The sequence below is a fragment of the Chiloscyllium plagiosum genome, unplaced genomic scaffold (assembly GCF_037043375.1).
Source record: "Chiloscyllium plagiosum isolate Xiang-an unplaced genomic scaffold, Cpla_swu_hap1 HiC_scaffold_2, whole genome shotgun sequence".
Taxonomy (NCBI): domain Eukaryota; kingdom Metazoa; phylum Chordata; class Chondrichthyes; order Orectolobiformes; family Hemiscylliidae; genus Chiloscyllium; species Chiloscyllium plagiosum.
In genome coordinates, this window is record NW_028270140.1 from 141,258,511 (window position 1) to 141,284,346 (window position 25,836).

Genomic DNA, 25,836 nt, shown 5'->3' on the forward strand with positions numbered 1-25,836 from the left:
TCTCAAGAGTAATACAAAATCCTATTTGGATCCTTGGGACTTACATTGCCAACCACCTTGTCCAGAGAGGACACATGTTGCAAATATATGATCCCTGGCTATGTAACAGAATTAAACATTTGTCACTATCTCAATGATCACAAGGATTAGTTGAGGTGAAACTCACATACCTGATCAAGAATAAGTAAAATATGCACTCAAGTACTTTTGTGATGCTTTGGAGTTGAGACAGGGCAAGAGATGAGAAGATCCTGTTATGACCGCATTTGAATAAATACATAACTTTATTTGAATAAATAAATAAAGTTAATTAAGGCATGATAAAAGTGATTTCATGATCATTTACAGCCCCCTTCCTGAACGGAGTTGAAATAGAACAGCTTGCCTTACCTGTTTGCAGCAATGGGAGCTACCAGTGGCGCATACCAGTTTGGTCCAACTTCACAGTGAGCATCAAGATATATCAGTACCTAATAAAGCAAAGAACAAATATCTCATTGAATCAATACCACAACTAAGCATTGATTAGAATATACTGAGTATTACTTAATATTAAGTAGAGATAAGTGTCCAGAGGTAAACACATGAGAAAATAAAGAAAATGAAGAATGACCAAAGGCTATTCAGGCCCATGTTTTGTTTTAAAAAAAGGTAATCATAAGGATTGTCTGTATGTCACTTTTGAATACAAGCATATTTATTTTGAGTTCCCATAAGAAGCAAAAACATGAAATAGCAATGACAAAAGACTAACATACACACTTCTAGGAGTTCAATTTCTTGGCGGTCATGGTGGGACACATATGCAAACAAATTGTGAAGTGAAAATTTGAAGACAAAGTAGTTGCAGATCTGTCGAAAATGCATATAAATACCATATTGAAATACTTTACTCAGCCCTACCAGTTCGTATCACTGCTTATTTTCCATTTTTAAAAAAATTGCAATTTTCCAATGCTCCTTCCATAGTCCTTCAGTTACTTTTCCTTCATATACATTTACAGACCAATTTGGAATTCGGGAATATTAATGCTATAGAAACAAGCCATTTGATTGAACAGATCCAAGCTGATGCAAACTCTTTCCTCCTTCTTAATTTAATGCCACTTCCAAATCACTCACTCCTGTTCTGTGGCTTCCTTGTAAACAGGAAGGGATACTTGTTTAAAAAAAAATTACTATGGATTACAAAATAGGAAGAGATATTGCTTTAAATCAAAGAAATGGGAAAAAGAGGCAGGTATCCAATCACCAAGTCATCCTTCATTCACATGTGGCAAGTACTTGACACTGATCCAGCTTCCTCAGAGTCAGCTCTAAGGGTGAACAGAACCTCAACACTGCTGTTCATATCTGTCAGCCAAGGCTCCTTGATCTGACCAGATTAAAAGCCCTAATCAGGGAGCTCATATTCTATGAGGTCCAGTTGGCTAACATCATTACAATCACTACATCCCTCCCAGTGGTCGAGGACATAGGTTGGTTTTTTTTTTGCAGCTCTTCCTGTGAAATTTTCCCACGAGGTCAGTTTCCTCAAACTCTGCTTTTGTATCGGATGGCGAGTAACGCACAGTAGCTTAAGAAGTTCATTTTCCTCTTCAGGAAAGGCATCAAGGTGACCACTGTGTCCATCTTAGACTCCGAGGTATCTTCAATACTTGATGGACAGGGAGAACCCGTGGGTTCAGGAATAAATGGAAAGGCAGTCAAGGAATTGGACATGTTTTGCTCCTGCACTGTTTGCAACTTTCATACGATCCACGTCCTTGTCCAAGACCGTCATACCTACTGAAACCTTACATTTCTCTGGACCTGACCTTGCATTAACATCTTACCCAGGATACTGACACGAGACTTTGTCCCCTGAAATAAACTGTCTCTCTTGCTTAATGCAGTTTTGTGTCTGGCATTTGTGTTTGTGTCCAGCATTAGTGTTCCTGATGCCTTTTCATCCCTCATCCACTTAGGCAGTGAATCTGCCGCTATAAGTTAAAAATTAATAAGGAAGAAGTCTTAAATAGATTGCTGGCATTTAGAATCAACAAGACATCAAAACCAGAGGAGATGTATCCAAAGACTTTGAAGGAAGTGAGAGTAGAAATTATGGAGGCACTTGTCATAATCTTTCAATCTTCCTGGGACTCAACGGAGGTGCCAGAAAACTGGACATTTGCAAACATTACAGCCTAATTCAAGAAAGGCTGTAAGGATCATCCCAGCAATTATGCACAAGTTAACCAGTGGTGGGAAAATTTTGAGCAAAATTATTCAGTATAGAAATAGTCACATGGAAAATGTTGGGTTGATTAGGAAGAGTCAATGTGGATTTTTAACTAACTTGAAGTTTTCTGAAGAGGCAACAAAAATAAAACTCAGTGAGGTACTCAATGAGGGTAATACTGTTGGATGTGGTAGACATGGATTTTCCGAAAGTCATACAAATTTGTGAGAAAAGTTATCAGTCATGGCATAAAATGCACAGGAGCAACTTGGATACAAAATTGGCATACAGATAGCATGAGGCAATGAGCTGGTGGTATTATCATTGGACTGTTAATCCAGAGACCCAGGTAATAATCTGGGGACTCAGGTTCGAATCCCACAACAACAAATGGAGGAATTTGAATTCAATAAATATCTGGAAGTCAGAGTCTAATAATGACCATGAATCCATTGTCGATTTTCAGAAAAAACGCATCTGGTTTACTAACGTCCCCTTTAGGGAAGGAAACTGCCATCCTTACCTGGTCTGGCTGATATGTAACTCCAGACTCATAGAAATGTGATTGACTCTTAACTGCCCTCTGGGAAATTAGGGATAGGAAACAAATACTGGCCTAACCAGTAATGCCCACATTCAGTGACTTAATTTAAATAAAAGGAAACACAAGAGTAATAGTCAATTAATATTTTTCAGGTTGGAGGAAGATTTGCAGTGGACTTCCCGAAGGTACTGGGACTCTTGCTTTTCCTGATCTAGATTTTGGTGTGCAAGGAACAATTTCCAAATTTGATGATAATAATCTTGAAAGAATTGTAAACTGTAAGGAGGATAATGTGGAACTCCAAAAGGACATGGACAGTGGGCGGATATGTGGCAGATGAAGTTCAATACAGAGAATTGCGAATTGATCCAGTTTTTTCTGAAAAATATTGAAAGACAATGTAAAATAAGAGGTATTATGCTATAGGGGCAGCAGGACCTGTTGTATACATGTACAGATGTGGAGACAGCAGTAAATCAAATATTCAAGGTCTTTAGCTTTATTAATAGGGGCACAGATTACAAGAGCAAGGAGGTTAGATCTCAGTTGGAGTATTGTGTAGTTGTGTGAACCACATTATAGGCAAGACATGAATGCATTAGAATAATTGTAGAAATGATTTACAAGAATGGTTCCTCGAACGAGAAACTTCAAATGCAAGGGTAGATTGAAGACATTGGGCTTGTTCTCCTTGGACAGAAAAAGCCTGAAGCACTATTTGATAAAAGCTTTCAAAGTCTTGAATGGGCTGAATACAGAGGATAGGGAGAAGTTGTTCCCATTCATGAAAGAAAACAGAAAGTGGGCGTAGGTTTGAAGAGATGTGTGAATGAAGCAGGGATGACGAGGAAATAAAACTCACAGAGTGAGTAGTTAGGGTGTGGAATGTACTGCCTGGAAATGTAATGCAGCCAGGGCCGAGAAGTGGTATATGAAGTTTAATTTTATATAAATTACAACAATAGACAAAAGACAAATCAGGGCAGGACCTATACACTTAATGGTAAGGTCCTAAGGAGTATTGCTGAACAAAGAGACCATAGAGTGCAGAATCAGTTTCTTGAAAGTGGAGTCTCAGATAGATAGGACAGTGAAGGCGGCTTTTGGCATGCTTTCCTTTATTGGTCAGAACATTAGGTATAGGAGTTATAGCTGTATTGGTTAGGTCACTTTTGGAATATTGTGTGCAATTCTGGTCTCCCTCCTATAGGAAGGATGTTATGAAACATGAAAGGGTTCAGAAAAGACTCACAAAGAATGTTGCCAGGGTTGGAGGGTTTGAGCTAGAGAGAGAGAGGCTGAATAGGCTGGGGCTGTTTTCCCAGGAGTGTCTGAGGCTGAGGGGTGACCTTATAGGGGTTTATAAAATAATGAGGGGCATGGATAGGGTAAATAGTTGAGGTCTTTTCACTGGTTGGGGGAGTCCAGAACTAGAAAGCAAAGGTCTAAGGTGAGAGGGCAAAGATTTAAGGAGGACCCAAGGGGCAATGTTTCCTTGCAAAAGGTGGTGGGTGTACGGAATGAGATGCCAGATGAAGTGGTAGAAACTGGTTCAATTACAACACTTAAAAGGCATCTGGATAGGTACATGAATAGGAAGGGTTTAGAGGGATATGGGCCAAGTGCTGGCAAATGGGACTAGATTAATTTAGGATATCTGGTCGGCACAGACGAGTTAGACTGAAGGGTCTGTTTCCATGCTGTACATCTCAAATATGAATTTTGTAGAGTCATTAAGGCATTCAAGAGGGCATCAGGTAGTTATTTAGAAGAAATTGTGTGCATGGATGTGGGAAAAAGGCAGGAAACTAATATTGAGTCACAGAACTGCTCCAGGCATAATGGACTGAAAGACCTGCATCTCTGTCAAAAAAATTAGTGATCTTTTAATTTTTCTGTTTTTTTATTGTGGAATGAAATGAGATAAAAAGGACATTTTCAAAATTAAGGTTATGGAAGGGATAGCTGCACTTTTTGAAAGCAAGCTACCATCACTTCTTAGAATTGTTATTTTTCCTGTTGAACCATTGCAGAAAAAAGTTTGTTGCAGACAAACTGGTGCCATGGGTGTATAAAAGGTGAACTTCAGCCAGCAACAAGTAGCTGATTGGTTTCTGGATTGTTATCAGTTGTCGATGACAAAACAGTGATTCTCATAAGGCAAGTCAGTTTAATTTTGATGGTTAGACAACTTTTTGGAAGTAATTCCCATGCCCAGAATTAATCTGGGGAGGCATTTGGTTAGACAGGAATTAAATAACAACAGTCAGCATGGTTTTCTTAAAGGATGGTCACATCTGATCAACTTGATTGAATTTTTGAAGAGGTGATCAATTGTGTAGATGTGGGCAATGATTTTGATGTAGTCTACTTGGACTTCAGCAAAGCTTTTGATAAGGCTCCTCAGGGCAGACTGATGACAAAGGTAAGACCCATGGAATCCAAGCTACTTTGGCAAATTGTAGCCACAATTGCTGAATGGCAGGAAGCAGAGGTTAAGGGGCATTTTTCAAATCGTACGTTTGTGTCCAGTGGGGTTGGTGTTTGGACCCTTGCCATTTGTGGTTTATACAAATAATTTAGACTTGAATGTAGGAGGATTAAGGAATGTAGGAGGAAATTTGCAGATGGTAACTGGTAGGGTGGTAAAAAACAGTGAGGAGTATTGCCATAGACTACATAAGGATGTATAGGCTGATCAGTAGCAAATGCAATTAAATCCGGATAAATGTGAGGTGAGGGCAAGACAAAATGTAAGGGAATACAGGGTGAACGGCAAACCCTGGGAAGTACTAAGGATCAGAGGGACCTTGGTGTGTGCATGTATACCAGTGCTTTAAGATATCAGGACAGGTGGATAAAATGGTTAAGAAAGAATGACATACTTGCCTTTTAGAGCAGGAGGTTATGTTGGAAATGTATAAAACATTGGTTAGGTTGTAAATTAGAGTATGGTATTCAGTTCTGGAATCCACATTCTAGGAAGGATCCGATAGCACTAGACAGGGTGCAGAGGAGATTTACCAGGTTGTTGCCTAGGCTGGAGAGTTTTAATGATGAAAAGAGATTGGACAGAGGAGGGTTGGTTTCCTTACAGCAAAGGAGATTGAGAGGGGGAATGACATATGTATAAAATTATGAGAGGCATGCATAGGTAGACAGGAAGAAACTCTCCTCAATTCCTGGAATGGCGGAATTACCTTACACTGAAAGACTGGAGCGACTGGGCTTGTATACCCTTGAGTTTAGAAGACTGAGAGGGGATCTGATTGAGACATATAAGATTATTAAAGCATTGGACACTCTGGAGGCAGGAAACATGTTTCCGCTGATGGGTGAGTGCCGAACCAGAGGACACAGCTTAAAAATACGGGGTAGACCATTTAGGACAGAGATGAGGAGAAACTTCTTCATCCACAGAGTGGTGGCTGTGTGGAGTGCTCTGCCCCAGAGGGCAGTGGAGGCCCAGTCTCTGGATTCATTTAAGAAAGAGTTGGATAGAGCTCTCAAGGATAGTGGAATCAAGGGTTATGGAGATAAGGCAGGAACAGGATACTGATTAAGGATGATCAGCCATGATCATATTGAATGGTGGTGCAGGCTCGAAGAGCAGAATGGCCTACTCCTGCACCTATTGTCTATTGTCTTAGTTGATGGATCAATGACCAGAGAACTGACTTAGGGTAAGGGGCACAAAGTTGAGGAGATGTGATATAAAGAAAACCTTTTTCACCCAGAGGGCCTGGGAATCTGGAACTCACTGCCTGTAAGAGTGGTAAAGGCAGAAACCCTCATAACATCTAACTACTACTTAAATGTTAACTTATGATGCCTAGGCATACAAGGTTAAGGCCAAGATACTGGAAAATGGGATTAGAATATTTAGGTGGTTGTTTTTGATTGGCGTGGATGCAATAGGCCGAAGGATGTTTTTCTGCACTGTAGCTTGCTAAAACTCTATGACAAAGGTTTTCTGCCAATCAACAGCAACAGGAGGGTCACATGACTCAAAATGTTAGTTGTGATTTCTTTCCATAGATGCTGCCAGACCTGCGGAGCTTTCCCAGCAATTTCTGTTTTTGTAGTGCCAATATTCAGGTTGTTTTCAGAATTTTGTCACGTTTCCATCTGACCTGTATGCAGAAGGTGAGCAAATGTGTCAGATGTTGTCCCAACAGTTGGTAAAGACTTCACTCTTCCTTGAAAGGGGCATAGATTCTCAGAGTGCTCCTGCTCATCTAGTTTTGTGAGGTTCAATGTTTTCTGGAAATGGTTTTGAGTTATGTGCATTACTACGGTTTTGTTGAAATACTCTCCCTTTCAGTGAAAAAAATGCATTTGCAAAGTGTAACATTTAACAAAAAGGAGAAGATCACTTTATTAAAATGAAGACATGTACCAAGATTCTGAGAATTCCTCAAATGTCACCATTTTAGGTGCTATTAACATACCGATTTTGAATGAATAAGATTCCAAATTTTACTCTACCTGACCGAGGGTTGCTTTATGAGCACCAATACTTCTTGCTTGAATTAATCCTTCTCTTCTTTCATTTCGGTATACCTTGACTAACCCATTCCACTGTTTCAAATATTGCTCCAACCTCTCCTTTAAATGAGCTGGTGACAAGTCAGCAGAGAACAAAAATCAGCAAAGTTGTTGGAGCCAGGGACATTCTAAACAGCACTTAAAATAAAGATCAGAGTTTAAGGCATATCCCAAAGCACAGAGCCATCAAGATTTTTCTGTCTGTTATTTGCTGGAGCTAAATCATTTCTTTAAATATGGACTAGATGTGGAACCATGCCAATTGCTTGAAGATTTGAAGTTGTAGGAACAAAACAAGGACCATCTGCCACCGGTTTCTTGCTGAGTAATCTGCCTGCTATCCATTCTGACCATTTCAATGTTGTCAGAAATTATCTAAAAGGAAGATTAAAAAAACTGCACATGCACTAATATGATTTTTTTTTCTTGTTTAGAAGATGCCTGCTTTTGGCCAGTTTAATGCAAGAACAATCAAAATTTCTGAATGGAAGGTTAGGATCATATTGGGAAGGAAACTACAATAAATAGTTAGCTACTGTTTCTCACATTCAGAGCACTTCACATTGAGTGAAGCAAGGACTTTTATGCAGGAGGAGAAATGAATAACAATTACTTCACAATAAACTTTGAGATTATAACATTCCAAGGTGCTTCATAGGGGTCAACAAAATTGACACTAAGTCAAACTTGGGCAGATGACCAGAAGTTTGGTCACTGAGGTAAGATTTCAAGATGCACCTTTAAGGAGTTGTTTGAGGCGGATATGTTTCAGGAAGAACTGTAGAACCTAGGGCCTTGGAAAGTGAAGAAAAGGTCACCTAGTGGTGGAGCCATTACATTTAGAGACATTCAAGAGGCCAGAATTGGAAGGGTGCAGATATTTAAGAGGGTTGTAGAACTATCAGATATTGAGACATATGGAGGGCTGAGGCTGCAAATTACTTAAAAACAAGGACAACAGGCATGTATTAAACAGCAGCCAGCATCAAGTTTGAATAGGTTTGGTACAAAGAGAAATATACAACATGTTTGGGAGAGGCAAAGAGACAGCTTTTGCATTTTCTGAAAGCATGGAGAGATGACAGCACTGAAGGAGTTGGTTGGAAGGGGAGGATGTGGGCAGGAGCTGATAAAGGAAAGAAGAGGTAGTGCATTTGGGAAGCATTGCAAATGAAGATTCAATTAGTTTTTACAGTACACTCTGAAGGCACTGCACATTGCAGCTATGGTTTGATGATGGTAATAGGAATGAATGTTGAAGACAATGAATGACATATTCATGAAGTGGAATGGTTTGATCTGGATAATGTTAGTGAGATATTTGCAGTCATACTCTTTCAGGCAAGTAGCGAAAAATCACATTTCTGACTTGTGCCTTGTAAGTTGCGTAGATGGCCAGCAAATGAGGCATATGCTACAGAATTCCAGCCATTGACCAGCTCTAGCCAAGGCATCTATGTGGCTGGTCAATGTCAGTTTCTTATCAGCGGCCAACACCAAACATGTTCCAGCTGCAGGACTTGGGTGATGAAAATGACAGGGAATGGCATGGGGAGATGCATATATTCTCACTTGTTCAAGATGGTCATGTCTTGATGTTGTGCGGAATGATTATTATTTGGGACTTGCCATTAAATCCAACAAAGACTCGGATTCCAACTGCTGGTCAGAAATATTAAACTTAAATGTTAAGGACATGAATAGATTGTCTTAAGTTTAAAAGTAGTAATTTAGAGACCTGGGACAAATTAACGTAACTCTATTGGTGCTGATGGCAGCGGCTGTAATATTAGTAATAGCAGTACAACTTGCATTTATATAGCAACTTTTACAACTTCAGGATGTCCCAAAGATCTTCACAGCTCATTACGTACAATGTGTTTTAATGGACAAAGCAGACTATTGGAAGTGACACCTCTATAGCAATACCCACTTCCATCTATCAGCTTTCTTTTCTGAATACTAGGTTGGTTAGATTCAATTCTGTTTTCAAGGGAATGAAGAAATCAGGTGATAAAAGTGTCCATACTGAATAACTGGGGAAAACCCCTCCAAGAAATGTAATATTCAACTCTGATTAGATACAAGAACGACAGGAAACTTGCGGTAAATATAATGAGCAATCTGAGAAATAATGTGCCAATTCCCTTTTGCTCTTTTGTTACTTATTATGGTTTAATATGCCATCATAACACTGCACTACTATGCTGTATACTTCTTTTGTACTTACAAAAATGAAAGATGGCACTATTGATCAAATTATGTTTATAAACCAATGTTTATTTTTATGTTTCAGTATTTCAGACTATAAGATGACAATGAAGATGCACAAAAATACTTGAACTGGATTCAGTTCCCAACAAGCTGAGAAAACGGCAAGTTTGAAACCCAGGACTCAAATATAGTCTTCCAAAATAAGGATTCTGCGTTTCTAGAATAAAGTCACAACATATTCTATCGAAATAAAATTGCAGCCTCGATAAAGTTAAGCTTGGGAAAGGATGCCCCCTTGTGGGTTCCTAAGAGCCCAATCATTTTTTTAAAAAAAATCATTGGATGGGACAAATTCTCAGGTGCTTGTAAAAGAGCAGAAACAGATATATTGAGTTGGGGAGGGATGAGCACTATAGAATTAGTCACCTCAGGACCCTCAATTATGGAGCAGAAGCAAGTTATTTTTGTTCGTGAAGAGCTTCCTAAGAGGAAGGTGACTGCAGAGTGGAATTCTTTACTGTTGAGATTGGATCATTAAGTATATTCAAGGCTGAGAGACACAAATTTCTAATCATTAAGGGAATCAAGGGTAATAGGGTAAGGCGGGAAAGTTGACTTAAGGATTATCAGATCAGCTATGACTTCATTGAATACCAGATGGGTCTTCTACTTCTCCTTGGTCTTATGAAGCCTGTATTTACATATTATATGCAATTCATACATACTAATACAAAGCCTAGCAAGCTGCTCCACATGAACATTATTAGACAACATCAATCACTGAGCTGGTGTGATCAGATTAAAGGGTAGGTTTTAAGAAGTATCTTAAAGGACAGAGAACAATGGAGGCAGGGTGTTTAATGGAGGCAACTCCAATGGTTAGGGTGCGAGTTCATACCTTTGTTACTGTAGTCATCAATCAGAACTATTTCTGCTAGATACTTTTTAGGTGTCCTCTTGATCACACTGTGGACAGTTCTCATAAGGGTTGACCACCCTTCATTATGGAAGACAATAATAACACTTGAAGTGAGGAGACGATCATCATAATGCCAATACTTGCACCTGGCAAGAGCAAAATAGAAATTAGATACCTGTACTATGCAGGTTCACAACAACACTTACTGAGAATATAATACAGAAACTAGTGAAGAGTTATTGTACACCAACCATTTCTGTTCTGCTCTCATACTTTTCCCAACAATTTTTCTTGCCCACTCATAGGGCTGTTTTTTGTGTTTCTTGACTGGGTGCAGAGAGGTGTATGAGAAACCCCCCTTGCTCTGCTGGCCAATCTGGTTGGAAGTAGTGTAAAACTCTTTTGTTTGTTCCCTTCCAACTTAAAAGCTAGCATCAGGTCCAGTGTTTTCGCATGCCAGAATACAGTCAGCTCATGACGTCAAATTATGATAAAAAGTGAAAACATTTTATTGCCGTTGCATTCACCATGGGGTGAATACTTGATAGTTTAGAGAAACTGTGTTTCAAAGGGGAGATGCATGTCCAACTAGCACTGTAGGCCAGGGTATCATGAGGCAGAGGAGTAACGCTGCAGTCACAGCTAGATTTGCAACTTCCCTGATCTCAGAGCATTTTTGTTATTATTCCTTGAAGATGCAAGGAGCTTATAATGTTACTAGAAAACACACAGATACTACCACCTTCTCCAGCAGAATCTGCGGGTATATTTAACTCGATCCTGACAGCTGGCATTTTCTACCATTCTTCTGCCATCTTTTTACAGCTGCTGCAAAACTAGCACAAACTTTTTTTTATATTCAATGCCTGATAAATGGAGCAGGCAATGAAAAACTGCAGATAGTTGGGTTGCTCCTTTGTGTTATTGAGAACTAGCACAATGTCATCTGGCTGCTAACATCATGCTGCATTTCTCATCAAAACATTTGATTTAGGAATCCTTTCTTGGGGATATTTCTATTAGTTTTCCAATGTACAAGGACAAAAAAAACCTCTCAGGCATTTCATCCTCTCAAGCTTGTCTCACCATTCGACAAAATCATAGCTGATCTGACCCAGACATCACCCTTTTTATGCTCTTCTCATGGCAATCAACTTCCCAATATTACAAAAATCTTTCTACCTTTTATTTAAATACTTTGTGATCTAGCCTCCACAACTATCTGCGTTAGAGACTTTCAGACATTGGTGGTATAGGGGACAGCGTAGAAGGTTACTTAAGATTACAAAGAGATCTTCATCAATTGGGCCAAAAGACTGAGTAGCAGCAGATGGAATTTAATTGGTATAAATGTGAGTTATTGCATTTTGGTAAAACGAACAAGGGCAGCATTTATACTGTTAATGGTGCCCAATTAATATTAAAATAAATAACCAGCGCTCAAATAAGAAAACTTTTTTTACCTCAACTTTGAGTTCAGAATCAGCAAAAAAAACCCAGAAAGTCAAAACCATTCTGTCCCCAAAACACTGAACTCGTTATGCTTTAGAAATAATGCCTAGAGAAAATTAGGCCATTTTCTTGTGTGATCAACAGTTGAAATAACAATGCCAGAATCACAAAAGAAAAACAGCCGCTTAAGAGAGTTGTCAGTCTTCACTGCACTTGACAAAATCGAATCTTGCGGAGATTCTTTTTGCCTGCAACCAGAATTGAGAGATTTTAAAAACTGCATATTCTTGCCAACGTTTCCATGAGATCACAAAAGGTAAAAATGTGTAATATAGAAATGGGAAAACTTTAGAAGAGTCATAGAATCCCTACAGGCTATTTGGTCCAACAAGTCCACACCAACACTCTGAAGAGTATCCAACCCAGACCCATTCCCCTACCCTATTATCTACATTTGCCATGTTGAATGCACCTAACCTACACACCCCTGAACACTATGGGTAATTCGCTTGGCCAATTCACCTAACCTGTACATCTCTGGACTGTGGGAGGAAACCGGAGCACCCGCAGGAAACCCATGCAGACTCTGGGAGAATGTGCAAATTCCACATGGTTGTCGGAGGTTGGAATTGAACCTGGGTCCCTGGAGCTGTGAGGCAGCAGTGCTAACCACTGAGCTGATTGATAAACTAATCAAGCTTTGAGCAGAAAACCCATGGTCTGATTTATTTGCACATAGCAATATGAAAATAAATTAAGGCACATAATGAAACCCTAATTTACCTTATTAAATTTGGAGAGGGAGCTACAAAATAGGTAAGAGATAGAGTTGATCTGAGTAAAGAACCCACAAAACCTTTGGAAATAAGTGTATAAATTGGGTAAAGAGGCCAATGATTTGGGGGATTCAACTACACAAGAGATTAATAAAGACTATTTTAAAAAGTGAACATTTTCAAAACTACTCAAACTGCATATTCCTACAATGGAGTACAGTAAACAGAATTGGTAGCTCACCAGCACCCAAGGGCAATATTATGAACGAATAAGAGAAATAATTCTAAAGCCCTTTGAAGATGAAATTTTTGATTATATTGAAAGACTAGAATTGAAAGACTGAAATTGTTCCTCTACTCTGTCCTAGTTAACCCCAAGTTACATTTTCAATCCCACATCATCACCATCACGAAGATGACTTTCACCTCTATAATATAGCTGATCTCTGCCAGGTAAAAATCAAAATCCTAATCTAAGTCATTTTCACAATCAGCCAAAGCTACTCCAATGTTCCCTTGGTTAGTTCATCATCCTCTATCTATCAGTGAATTAAAATCATAATTTACTTCGCACTTCTCCCAAGACAGGTACAAAAATAATTTGGGAAGGAATTTGGAGCATGAGGCCAAGGGTGAAGATATTTCTGTCACATTATAGAATGCAAACAGGCGAAAGAAGGAAGAAACTAAAGATGGTAGGGCTGAAAGAAGGGCACAGAGAGATGCATGGATGACAACAATTTCTTTAAGTCATCAGTGAAAGTGAAACTCCTACTTGCAGCAGCATTGAAATCAGTTCTGAGAAGATTAGATTAGATTAGATTCTCTACAGTGTGGAAACAGGCCCTTCGGCCCAACTCGTCCACACTGGCCCTCCGAAGAGTGACCCTCCCAGACCCATTCCCCTGACTAATGCACCTAACTCTATGGGCAATTTAGCAAGACCAATTCACCTAACCTGCATATCTTGGGAGGAAAGAGCTGAAAAAAGGTTTGCTGGAAAGGCGCAGCAGGTCAGACAGCATCCAAGGAGCAGGAGAATCGACATTTCAGGCATAAGCCCTTCTTCAGGAATGAGGAGGGTGTGCCAAGCAGGCTAAGATAAAAGGTAGGGAGGAGGGACTTGGGGGAGGGGCGTTGGGAATGTGATAGGTGGAAGGAGGTTAAGGTGAGGGTGATAGGCCGGAGAGGGGGTGGGGGCGGAGAGGTCGGGAAGAAGATTGCAGGTCAAGAAGGCGGTGCTGAGTCAGAGGGTTGGGACTGAGATAAGGTGGGGGGAGGGGAAATGAGGAAGCTGGAGAAATCTGTATTCATCCCTTGTGGTTGGAGGGTTCCTAGGCGGAAGATGAGGCGCTCTTCCTCCAACCGTCATGTTGCTATGGTCTGGCGATGGAGGCGGCCAACGACCTGCATGTCCTTGGCGGAGTGGGAGGGGGAGTTAAAGTGTTCAGCCACGGGGCGGTTGGGTTGGTTGGTGCGGGTGTCCCAGAGGTGTTCTCTGAAATGTTCCCCAAGTAGGCGGCCTGTCTCCCCAATGTAGAGGAGGCCACATCGGGTGCAGCGGATGCAGTAAATGGTGTAAATGTGGAGGTGCAGATGAATTTGTGATGGATATGGAAGGATCCCTTGGGGCCTTGGAGGGAAGTGAGGGGGGAGGTGTGGGCGCAAGTTTTGCATTTCTTGCGGTTGCAGAAGAAGGTGCCAGGAGTGGAGGTTGGGTTGGTGGGGGGTGTGGACCTGAAGAGGGAGTCACGGAGGGAGTGGTCTTTCTGGAACACTGATAGGGGAGGGAAATATATCTCTGGTGGTGTGGTCTGTTTGGAGGTGGCGGAAATGACGAAGAATGATATGATGTATCTGGAGGTTGGTGGGATGGTAGGTGAGGACCAGTGGGGTTCTGTCCTGGTGTCGATTGGAGGGGCAGGGTTCAAGGGCGGAGGAGCAGGAAGTGGAGGAGATGCGGCGGAGAGCATCGTCAACCAAGTCTGAGGGGAATTTGCGGTCTTTGAAGAAGGAGGCTATCTGGGTTGTTCGGTATTGGAATTGGTCTTCCTGGGAGCAGATGCGGCGGAGGTGAAGGAATTGGGAATATGGGATGGCGTTTTTGCAGGGGGCAGGGTGGGAGGAGGTGTAATCTAGGTAGCTGTGGGAGTCGGTCGGTTTATAGTAAACGTCTGTGTTGAGACGGTCGCCCGAGATAGAAATGGAGAGGTCTAGGAAAGGGAGGGAGGAGTCTGAGACGGTCCAGGTAAATTTGAGGTCGGGGTGGAAGGTGTTAGTAAAAGTAAACTGTGGGAGGAAACTGGAACACCCGGAGGAAACCCACGCAGGCACGGGGAGAATGTGCAAACTCCATACAAACAGTTGCCCGAGGCGGGAATTGAACCTGGATCCCTGGCGCTGTGAGGCAGCAGTGCTAACCACTGTGTACCTAAAGCATCATGCGGAGATGTTCTTATAACAACCTCCTTGCCTAGAAGTGGATTATGTCAAGGTTTGTACTTGTATAATCTCTAGTCCAGGAATATGTAAACAAGGAAGTGGGCCAACCAAGATCATTTTCTTCTCTCCTAAATTTTTCTCTACTTCTAGAAGCAACATTTAATGCTATTTTACACTCCTTTGATCAATCCATACCTCATTCAAAATTTGTGCTTTCTCACAGGGCACAGATATATATGGGAAAACACCTTTGCTAATGACTTGATGATGCATTTAAATACTCAGCCATTTCAGAGCCCATAGAACAGGAGAGCAAATTATCCTCAATCCTGAAGGATTGCCAAAAGGGGGTGATGATAGATTTGTGCAAATAATATAGGCTGACATTTCACTGCAGTATCGGAAGTGCACTACTTTCACTAACTTCTGAGTTACCTCGAGGCTTGACTATTCTAATGCTCTCTTGACAGCCTCCTGCCCTCCAGTCTCCATAAACTTAAACCCATGGAAAAACACTCTGTTGCTGTACCCTAACTTGCACCAAGTCCTTTTCATCCATCACCATGCTGATCTACATTGGTATCCTGTTGAGCCCAACCTCATTTTTAAAATTCCCTTTCTTGTTTTCAAATCCTTCCTTACCTTTCCCCTCTCATTTGCTGTAAAAGCCCCTTAAATCTCAAAGATATCAGAGCTCTTTCAATTCTGGCCTCTTGTAAAGAATAAGAGCAAAGAACAATACAGCACAGGAACAGGCCCTTTAGCCCTCTAAGTCTGTGCTGATCCATTTTGCCATTTCATGCTAAAACTGTCTTCACTTACAGGATCGGTGTTCCTCTATTCCTTCCTATTCATGTATTCGTACAGATGCTTCTTTAATGTTACTTTTGTGTCTGCTTCCACACCTCCTCTGGCAGCGCATTCTAGATACTCATCACCTTTTGTGTAAGAAACCTGTTTCGCACATCTCAAACCCCCCAGAACCCCGCATCTTCAACCAGGGTGTCCCCTAGTAATTGACCCCTTCTGATTTTAATTATCCCACCATTGCGAACATGCCTTCAGCACCTGGGTCCCACTCTCTGGGATTCAAACAGTAGACCTCCTCTCAGCCTCGGTTTTCCCTTTACTTGCATGGCCAAACATTTGATAATTTGCCGTAACACATGTAGCATTGTATTAAATTGTGTTTGACAACATTTAAAAGATCTTTAGGACCTTTGATTATATTACAGACATGATAAAAATGAGAGTTGTTTATTGTCAGAAATGCTGTCATGAAGCTGAAGTCATCTGAAAAAAAAAAGTGGCATCCCAAGGCATTGCAACAGATAAAGATAATAATAGATAAAGTTTGTTCACTCAATTTAAAGATATGTATTATGATTTACTCCTCACAACAGAGCGCTGCATTTGTAACGATTTTGCAACTGGTCTTTCCCTTTTTGATCTTACAACTCTTACTCATATTTCCCCAATGTCTCATACTTAAACTCATTCAGTAACAACCATTTTCCGCGAACAGGAAAAGAAAAAATCCATGTAATTTAACAGACGGTCAGGTTAATTGCCTGAGAATTTGAGATTCCTCCTTTTGCTTATTATGCATTTACAGACATTTATGACTACACCACGGTGCTCAGACAGTGACCCAAAAATATCCTCAGAGATCAGGCAAGTCTGCAACTTTCCCTGAGCCACATGCAAGGGTATTTGAGATAATTATTTTTATTGCCAAGTTTCTATTGAACTGGTTTTGCAAAATCTCTATAGCTACTTGAAAAGATAGGGTTTACGTGGCTTTGAAGAACTCAAGTTCATTTTTCCATACTAATGAATTCCTACTCCCCCATTGCCATTTGCTTTGTTAATTCAATACTTTGTTTTTCTCAACCTATGCTTCCCAGAGCAAAACTGCAGCCCTGATACTCTTGACCAATACTGCAACTATGAACATTTGAGTCACAGCATAGAAATACACAGGTCACCAATGAGAATTAAAAGTTCCACTCCCCAACTCTCTGCTACCGAGTACTCAATTCTAACTTTTACTTATTATGGACAAAGCTAGGAGAAATAGTGAGACAAATGCAAACCAGACAGAACAGTGGTGTGTGAAATCATAGCAAACTGCAGCAAATATTCTGAAAGCTATAATGCACTATTAAAGTCTTTTGATTTACAAAGTGCATTGAATACGCATTAGGTAAAGCTTGTATGGAAAAGCATTAAAAGAGAAAATGGCAATATTTAAATGGATACTGATTCAAGTGACTGTTTAAAATCAAAACATACTATGGTGCAAAAATCAAATGTTGAATTAGTAACATATGTAACAACATGGGTCAAATATTTAAACAGCTTGGGCCAAATTTTACAGTTTAGCCTCTGGTCTAAATTTCACTCGCCCTTGTGAAAATCAATCCCATATTATTTTCTTCAAAGGTTAGACTTTATACAGCAGATAAAGATAAACAGAGTTTCATGCCATAATAACTCTGGGCTTGTCTACGTTGGACAACTTTACCTTTCCACAAAGTGACTTTCAATAACTTCCTTCATCCTGGCCCTGCCTTTACAGTTTAATATACACCATGGTACAAAGCAGGTAACTAAAAACACCAAGAAATTATCCGAAGTCTAGCTTTCATAATATATGTGGTGGGTCTCCCTATTGGATAAGATCCCAGTCCGAGTTAACAAAAGGCGTGTTCAGCTCTAGGGAATGAGTTGTGTAAAGGATTATCCAATAAACTGAAAGACAGATGTTACTTACCGAGATTGTATAAAATTGTTACTTATTCATGCTTTAATTTTTTTTTAATAGTATGGTTTGATTAGTCTGAATCAAACACTGCTTTGAGCTGATTTTAAATTGGGACAAAAATTGCTGTGGCAAAAGTTTCTTTAATTCAATTACAGATATTACTGGTATTTTTGAGTTGGACTGAAACTGGTAAATAAAATCTCAGAGTACATTTGCTCAGTTTACAAGCTAGTCATTTTCTCTATACTCAAAACAGATCAATCTTTCTTCATTTAACACAAAGTATTTTATTTAGAAAGCCGAGAAGGAACTTATGAATAATTTATTTTATTAGAAACTTTTGAGAGAACCCGCCACTATTCAAAATTTTTAAAAACAGATTCATAGAGTCAAGGGCTGGTTTAGCTCAGTTGGCTGGACATTGGTTTGTGAAGCAATGTGGATGTTAATGGTGTGGGTTCAATCCTCCCAACAGTTGAGGTCACCAATGATTTGGATGTGAGCATAAGAGGTATAGTTAGTAAGTTTTCAGATGACACCAAAATTGGAGGTGTAATGGACAGTGTAGAAGGTTACCTCAGATTACAAGGGGAACGGGATTGTGATCAGATGGACCAATGGGATGAGGAATGGCAGATGGAGTTTTGTTTAGATAAATGCGAGGTGCTGCATTTTGGGAAGCAAATCTTAGCAAGACTTATACACTTAATGGTAAGATCCTAGGGGGTGTTGCTGAACAAAGAGACCTTGGAGTGCAGGTTCATAGCTCCTTGAAAGTAGTCGCAGGTAGATAGGATAGGGAAGGCGGTGTTTGGTATGCTTTCTGTTATTGGTCAGAGTATTGAGTACAGTAGTTGGGAGGTCATGTTGCGGCTGTACAGGACATTGGTCAGACCACTTCTGGAATATTGCATACAATTCTGGGTCTCCTTCCTATTGGAAAGATGTTGTGAAACTTGAAAGGGTTCAGAAAAGATTTACAAAGATGTTGCCAAGGTTGGAGGATTTTAGGTATAGAGAGAGGTTGAATAGGCTAGGGCTGTTTTCCCTGGAGCGTCGGAGGCAGATGGGTGACATTTGAGGTTTATAAAATCATGAGTGGCGTGGGTAGGCTAAATAGTCAAGGTCTTTTCCCTGGGGTAGGGGAGTTCAGAACTAGAGGGCATATGTTTAGGGTGAGAGGGGAAAGATATAAAAAAAGAGACCTAAGGGGCAACTTTCTCATGCAGAGGGTGGTGAGTGTGTGGAATGGGCCGCCAGAGGAAGTGGTGGAAGCTGGCACAATTGTAACAGTTAAAAAGGCATCTGTATGGGGATATGAATAGGAAGGGTTTGGAGGGATATTGGCCAGGTGGGATATCTGGTTGGCATGGACAAGTTGGACCGAAGGTCTGTTTCCATGCTGTACATCTCTATGACTCTCTCCTTGTTTGAGGTATGGCGGCTCTGAGCTTAAATCACCGTCAGTCATCAATGTCTACATAAGACTATGGCAACTTGACTTGACAGCATGGAAACAGGTTCTTCAGCCCAACTCATCCATGCCAACCAGGTTTCCTAAACTGAACTAGTCCCATTTGCCTGTATTTATCCCATATTCCTCTAAACTTTTCCTATCCACGTACCTTTCCAAATCCCTTTTAAATGTTGTAATCGTACCCGACTCTACCAATTCCTCTGACAGCTCGTTCCATACACTCACCAGCCTCTGTGAAAATGTTGCCTCTTATGTTCATTTTAAATCTTTCTCCTCTCACATTAAATATATGCCCTCTAGTTTTGGACTCCCTTATCCTGGCGAAAAGAGCTTGACCACTCACCTTATCTATGCCCTCATGATTTTATACATTTCTAGAAGGTCACCCCTCAGCCTTCAGTGCTCCGGGGGGAATTAAAAGTCCCCAACCTATTCAGCCTCTCCTTACAACTTTAACCTTCCAGTCTCAGTAACATTCTTGTAAATCACTTTTGCACCCTTTCCATTCAATAACATCCCTCCTACAGCAGGGTGACCACAATTGTAAGCAGTACTCAAAACGTGGCCTTAGCAATGTCTTGTATAGCCGTAACGTGACATCCCACTCCTGTACTCAACGCACTGACCAATAGAGAGTGTGCCAAACGTCTACTTCACCATTCTATCTACCTGTGACGCTATTTTAAGGAACTACTTACCTATAGCCTTAGATCTCTCTGTTTGCCAACGCTCCCCAGGACCCTAACATTAGTTGTCTAAGTCTTGCCCTACTTTGTCTCACCAAAGTACAACATCTCGCATTTATCTGAATTAAACTTTATCTACCATTCTTCACTGGCCCAGTTCATCAAGATCCCGTTGTATGTTTAGGTAACCTTCTTCACTGTTCTTTTGATATCATCTGTAAACTTACTAACCATGCCTCCTATATGCTCAGCCAATTTATTTATATAAATGACAAACAACAATAGATCCAGCACCAATCCTTGTGGTATACCACTGGTCACAAGCCTTCAGTTTGAGCAACAACCTGCTCCCACCACTCTGTCTCCTACAGTCAGCCAATTTTGCATCTGCTTGGCTAGCTTTTCCTGTATCCCATGTGATATAACCCTGTTCACCAGTCTACCATGCAGAACCTTATCAAAGCCCTTGCTAAAGTCCACGTAAACAATGTCTGCCACTTGGCCTTTATCTTCTTGGTCACCTGTTCAAAAAAAAAACACAATTATGAGCCACGATTTCCCACACACAAAACCATACTGACTTTCTCTGATCAATCCTTACTTTTCCAAATGCATGTAGATTCTGTCTCTCAGAATTCCCTCCAACAACTTAACCATGAATGATGGTCGGCTCACTGGCCTGTAGTTCTCTGGCTTTTCCTTGAAACCTTTCTGAAATAATGGTTCAACATTAGCCATCCTCCAGTTTTCCATTTGATGTTGGCTTGCCTTGCATCACCAAAATACTGACAACTGAACATGTATCTAAAGACTACATGATCTTTCTCAATCTGAAATTTGTTAACCATTTCTATATTTTGTCTTATTTTGTGCCTAGTACACTTGACAACACAAATCACACATTGGGAACAAGTGATGATAACACTTTGATGATAACATTTAGAACAGTGCTTTCCAAACCTTTTCCACTGTGATGCCATAGTGAGTACTGAGAAAGCAAAGTAAAAGGTTGTCACAGCAGGGGCCTGTTAGTGTAAATGCACTGCTTTCTAACTTGGTCAGAGCAAACCATTTGTGCAGGACCCCGAAATTGCAGATTATGGGGTTCTGAAAATGTTGAACCTCGCCGAATGATACAAATTGTTTGAAAACAGTGGTGCCAGTTAACATGAGAATACATCAGCTAGGTGGTAATATATAAAAAAATCTCTCAACTAGTTTTCAAGATAATCACTAAATAGTCTTCTCTTTAAAATAATTAAATACATTTAAATGGAATTAATATAATTTAATTTTACTAACTGATAAGAAGCACAGAAGATGCTTCAACATTTCCAAGAGATTGACGAGATGTAAAAGATCAACTAGGAGCAAGTGAAGACTGCAGATGCTGGAGATCAGAGTTTAGAGTTGGTTGCTGGAAAAGCACAGCTGGTCAGGCAGCATCCGAGGATTAGGAGAATTGATGTTTCGGGCAACAGCCCTACATCAGGACTGAGATGTAAAAGATGCTTCATAGAAGATTGCAACTAATAAATCAAAGTCCATAGCGGAGAACATAATTGGAGAAAAGCTTACAGCAGCAGTATAATGGGCTAAAGTTTTGCTGATTGGATGGTTGGCATCAGAGAAGTGGCTTTGCTAGAACAGATGGGCAAATGGCCAGCCATCATCTGGCCACCATCTTCAACTTTACAGGAGACACCCAATTTTTCTTGCCAGCCAATTCATTCCTGATGAAGCGCTTATAGCCAAAATGTCGACTCTCCTGCTCCTCAGATGCTGCCTGTTCTGCTATGCTTTTCCAGCGACATACTTTTCGACCCAATTAAAGAGCTTGCCAGCAGGGATTGGTCCTATTCAGTTTGTCAGTCCACCCGTAAAGCTGCCAGCCCTCTATTAGCCTCAACAGCTCTATGGGACAGGCTCTTTAACATATGGCAGGCGGCTGAGGAGGAAAGAAAACTATGCAAGCAATGGCAGGAAAAGCCCTCAAAAAAAAGCTGGACTGCCTTCCTTATGCTTTAAAAAAACTCTCTGGGCTGCTAGTGGAACTTTGCCTCCATGTACTTGACAAGTTATCATAGAATTTTACAATTCTGGAGGAGGTCATTTGACTCATCTATGGCTGTACCAGTTAACAAAAGAGCTACCCCAACTAGTACCATTCTCCAGCATCATCCCTGCAACCTTCTAAATTCGTTCTCCAGAAACTTCAGCATATAACACAGGGAAAGGAGTGTTCCCCGTCAAAAGATGCCATATTTGCAAAGGGATACAAAACAAGCTCCAATCTACTCCATGTGCTGGATGTAAGTGATTGCATGTGACATTGTTTAAAGATTGTTAGAGGGTTTACCTTGCAATCCAACATGTAATCCTCAACAGTAACCTCTTCATTGTTTGTAGGGCATTTCTGTGCACAAATTGGCTGCTGTTGTTCCATATATTGCAACAACGACTACTGTATTCTTCAAGAAGTGCTTTATTGATTACAAATAATTGTTGGATTTTCCGGAGTGTATGAAAGGAACTATGTCAGTGCAAATGATTCTTTTCTAGTACCCACAGCTACGATAAATTCAAATGCTCAGGCAACTTCAATAGCAAAGCATTAAGCATTTCAGAAACAGATGGAAACACTCTGGGATGATTTTCCCTCCCTGCCACTGCAGCACCTTACATGTGAATGGAAGCCTGAAATGAAAGATTATGAGGTTAACACACATATCTGAACAAGACATCCCTCAGCAGATCTGCTTATCAAAATATTCTTGCCCTCTCTACAATTCTCCTTCTTTGGAGGTATCACAAAGAATGTGCTTTTGTCCTTCCGCTAAATAGCAACTCAGTAAACTCTGCTATTGTTGACAGATTAGTTTTGTGATCGGAGACACTATTGGCTAAAGACTGACATTTAGAAAGAATTATCCTAGTTTCAAATCTGAGTTGACAGCTTTGACACTGACAGTTACATTGGAGACTGAAGTGAACTTGCATAGAAGGTAAAGGATACTAAATGCTTTTTGAGATTAGCATTGGAAGAAGTTTGCAAGGGCCATGAACAGTGCCTCCTAGCCATTTTTTTGCAATGCAAGCATTTACAGAATCTAGCTCGACTGGTTTTCTTCAAGGGCAGATCTTGTTCATGTTCAACTATCAAATTTAGAAATGTCCCAAAGTTGAGGAAAATAAAGAATTGGAATTTTGGTAGCCACAATTGATTTTGATTATGCTTGGTCTGCAGCAGATTTTTCATGAACAAAAAGTCAGAGATGAACCTGTCTCCATAGCAGCTGTTACCAACAAGAACCGATAATAGATAACTTAAATCTATGAACTAGTACAATCTTGCAGGTACTATGAAGGGTTGCAATGAGTTGGTTTGATTTATGAAAATGCACAGCAAAATACAGTAACAGAAAATTATTTCTTTTAGATAGATTGGTTTTCAGTTTTGGTAGCTCAGATTGTAAATCTTCCTTTTTGAAAATTCACTGAAAATTCTCTTTTAAATGTTAAGTTATCAAAAGATAACAAAAAAGTGCTTGATGACAAATCATAACTGAAAGGTAACCCCTTATCTTTATCTGCACATATTCTGTCACATCTGCTGAGCATTTCCAACATGGTGTTGTAATTAGAGGTTGTGCTTTTTGTGCCATGCGAAACAGAATATCCACAGCAACCAGGAGAATGACATTAATTTACATATAAAAAGGTGAAGCAATCAAGCATTGAGCAAGAATCTGCACCTCCACCCAACACTGTAACTTTCTACCTTCCTCTCTTGAGGTTAACATAACCAGATGATTTTGAAATGCATTCACAGATTTCTACCTGGGTGTAGTATTTTAACTTTTGACAGTGTTTTCCCATGTCAGATTGTTTTGATATTAAAACAATTGTAATGTTTCTGTCGTGCCGAATTTCAGAATTTATAAATTTTTGACAATAGCCAGCAACTGAAATGCCCTTTAAACTCACAATTACATTTGGAAGCATTAATTAATTTGACACGTAAACACTTTCAACATTTTGGACTGTTGTGAGAAGATCATGCTGCTTGCTTTTTCATTCCAGTTGCACATTGGATGTCTTAGCTCTTTAATTCTAATACAATCTAGGGTGGTTTTCACAGCTCAGTGATTTTCTTGGAAATTTGTTTCCCTATTGCTATCTCAGTTGTTGGTGTCCCATAGAATGCATCTAAGTCTGTGTATTACATCTGTATTGTTTCTTAAGTCTAAGCAAATAGGTTCTGTTTTTGACCCTTCCATCTCTCCTTGAACAACACTGACATTCTTCCTCTTTCCTTTCTTTCTCTCTCACCTAAACATGTCATAACCGCTAGATTTAAAACCTAGCCTTGCCCTTTTATTGAGCCAGGATTCCTTCATCGCAATAAAAACCAAAAGAACTGCTGATGCCATAAGTCAGAAACAAAACAGAAGTTGCTGGAAAAGCTCAGCAGATCTGGCAGCATCTCTGCAGAGAAATTAAAGTTAGTGTTTTGGGTCCAGTGACCCTTCCTCAGAACTGATAGTAGCTAGGAAAATGTTGGTTTAACATTTTGATGGCCAACTTTGTGCATATCACATAAATTAACCCTTGGCACTCAAACACCAAGTGTCTAACTGTGTGTCTATCCTTTGCATAATCAAAGATGGACCTGACTACATTGCCAAGGAGGGCTCCATGAAATCTAAGGGTCACTAGACCTGAAATGTTAACTCTGCTTTCTATCCATAGATGCTGCCAGACTTCCTGAGTTTCTTCAGTGATTTCTATTTGGTTCCACTAAGTTGGACCAAGTCATAAAATCCTTCCCTTGTCAGAGAGTCTGTGCAAAAATAACACCTCAAACTACAAGTTCATCAGGCAGCGGTTTGTACATAGTGTTTCAGGCTCTGCAGAAAGAACAGTAGATCCTGAGAAAACTGCCAAACAAACATTGAAATGTGGTTTCATTTATTGGTTAAAACAACTATCCTTTATGCACTGTTTCTCATGAAAACCTCAACGAGACCAGACATACAAATACTGGCTGTATAAAATACTGGCAATATAAATACTGTGCCCATTGCTTTCGATGTGGTCTCCTCTACATTGGGGAGACAGGACGCCAACTTGCAGAACGTTTCAGTGAACATCTCCGGGACACACGAACCAAACAACTCTACTGCCTGCGGCCAACCACTTCACTCTTCCTCCCACTCCGCCAAGGACATGCAAGTCCTGGGCCTTTTCCACTGCCAAATCCTAGCCATCTAACGCCTGGAGGGAGAACACGTCATCTTCCATCTTGGACCCCTCCAAGGGCAACAATGTCAATTTCACCAGTTTCCTCACCTCCCCTCCATCCAACCTTATTGCAGATCCAACCCTTCAACTTGGCACCGCCCTTCTGAACTGTCCTACCTGTCCATCTTCCTTTCCACCTATCCGCTCTATGCCACACCATTACCTTTCATCTTCATCTAACTATTGCCTTCCAAGCTACCATTCCCTCAACACCCACTCCCTCTCCTATTTGTCTGTCAGGCCCTTTGGGCACCCTCTCACATTCCTGATGAAGGGTTTATCCCAGAAACGGTGACTGTCCTGCTCCTCGGATGATGCCTGACCTGCTGAGCTTTTCCAGCATCACTCAGTTTGACTCGGACATATAAATACTGGCTGCCATTTATAACGCAGCTTGATGGAATACTCTCCACTTTCCTGCATGAACGCAGCTCCAACACCATTCAGGAACCTTGGCACCATTCAAGGCAAAGCAGTCTGTTTAAT

At 40.5% G+C, this 25,836-nt stretch overlaps 1 protein-coding gene across 2 annotated transcripts in view; it reads right to left on the reverse strand.

Moving 5' to 3' along the window:
• Window positions 1–25,836, reverse strand: part of galnt7 (UDP-N-acetyl-alpha-D-galactosamine: polypeptide N-acetylgalactosaminyltransferase 7) — a 155,109-nt gene that overhangs the window by 33,668 nt on the left and 95,605 nt on the right. For both annotated transcript variants that reach the window (XM_043704437.2, XM_043704430.2), the window contains exons 3-5: window positions 10,426–10,592; window positions 7,254–7,384; window positions 391–470 (exon numbers count right to left, since the gene is read on the reverse strand). In XM_043704437.2, the coding sequence (XP_043560372.2) occupies window positions 391–470; window positions 7,254–7,384; window positions 10,426–10,592 (378 nt within the window). The remainder of the gene's footprint in view (window positions 1–390; window positions 471–7,253; window positions 7,385–10,425; window positions 10,593–25,836) is intronic.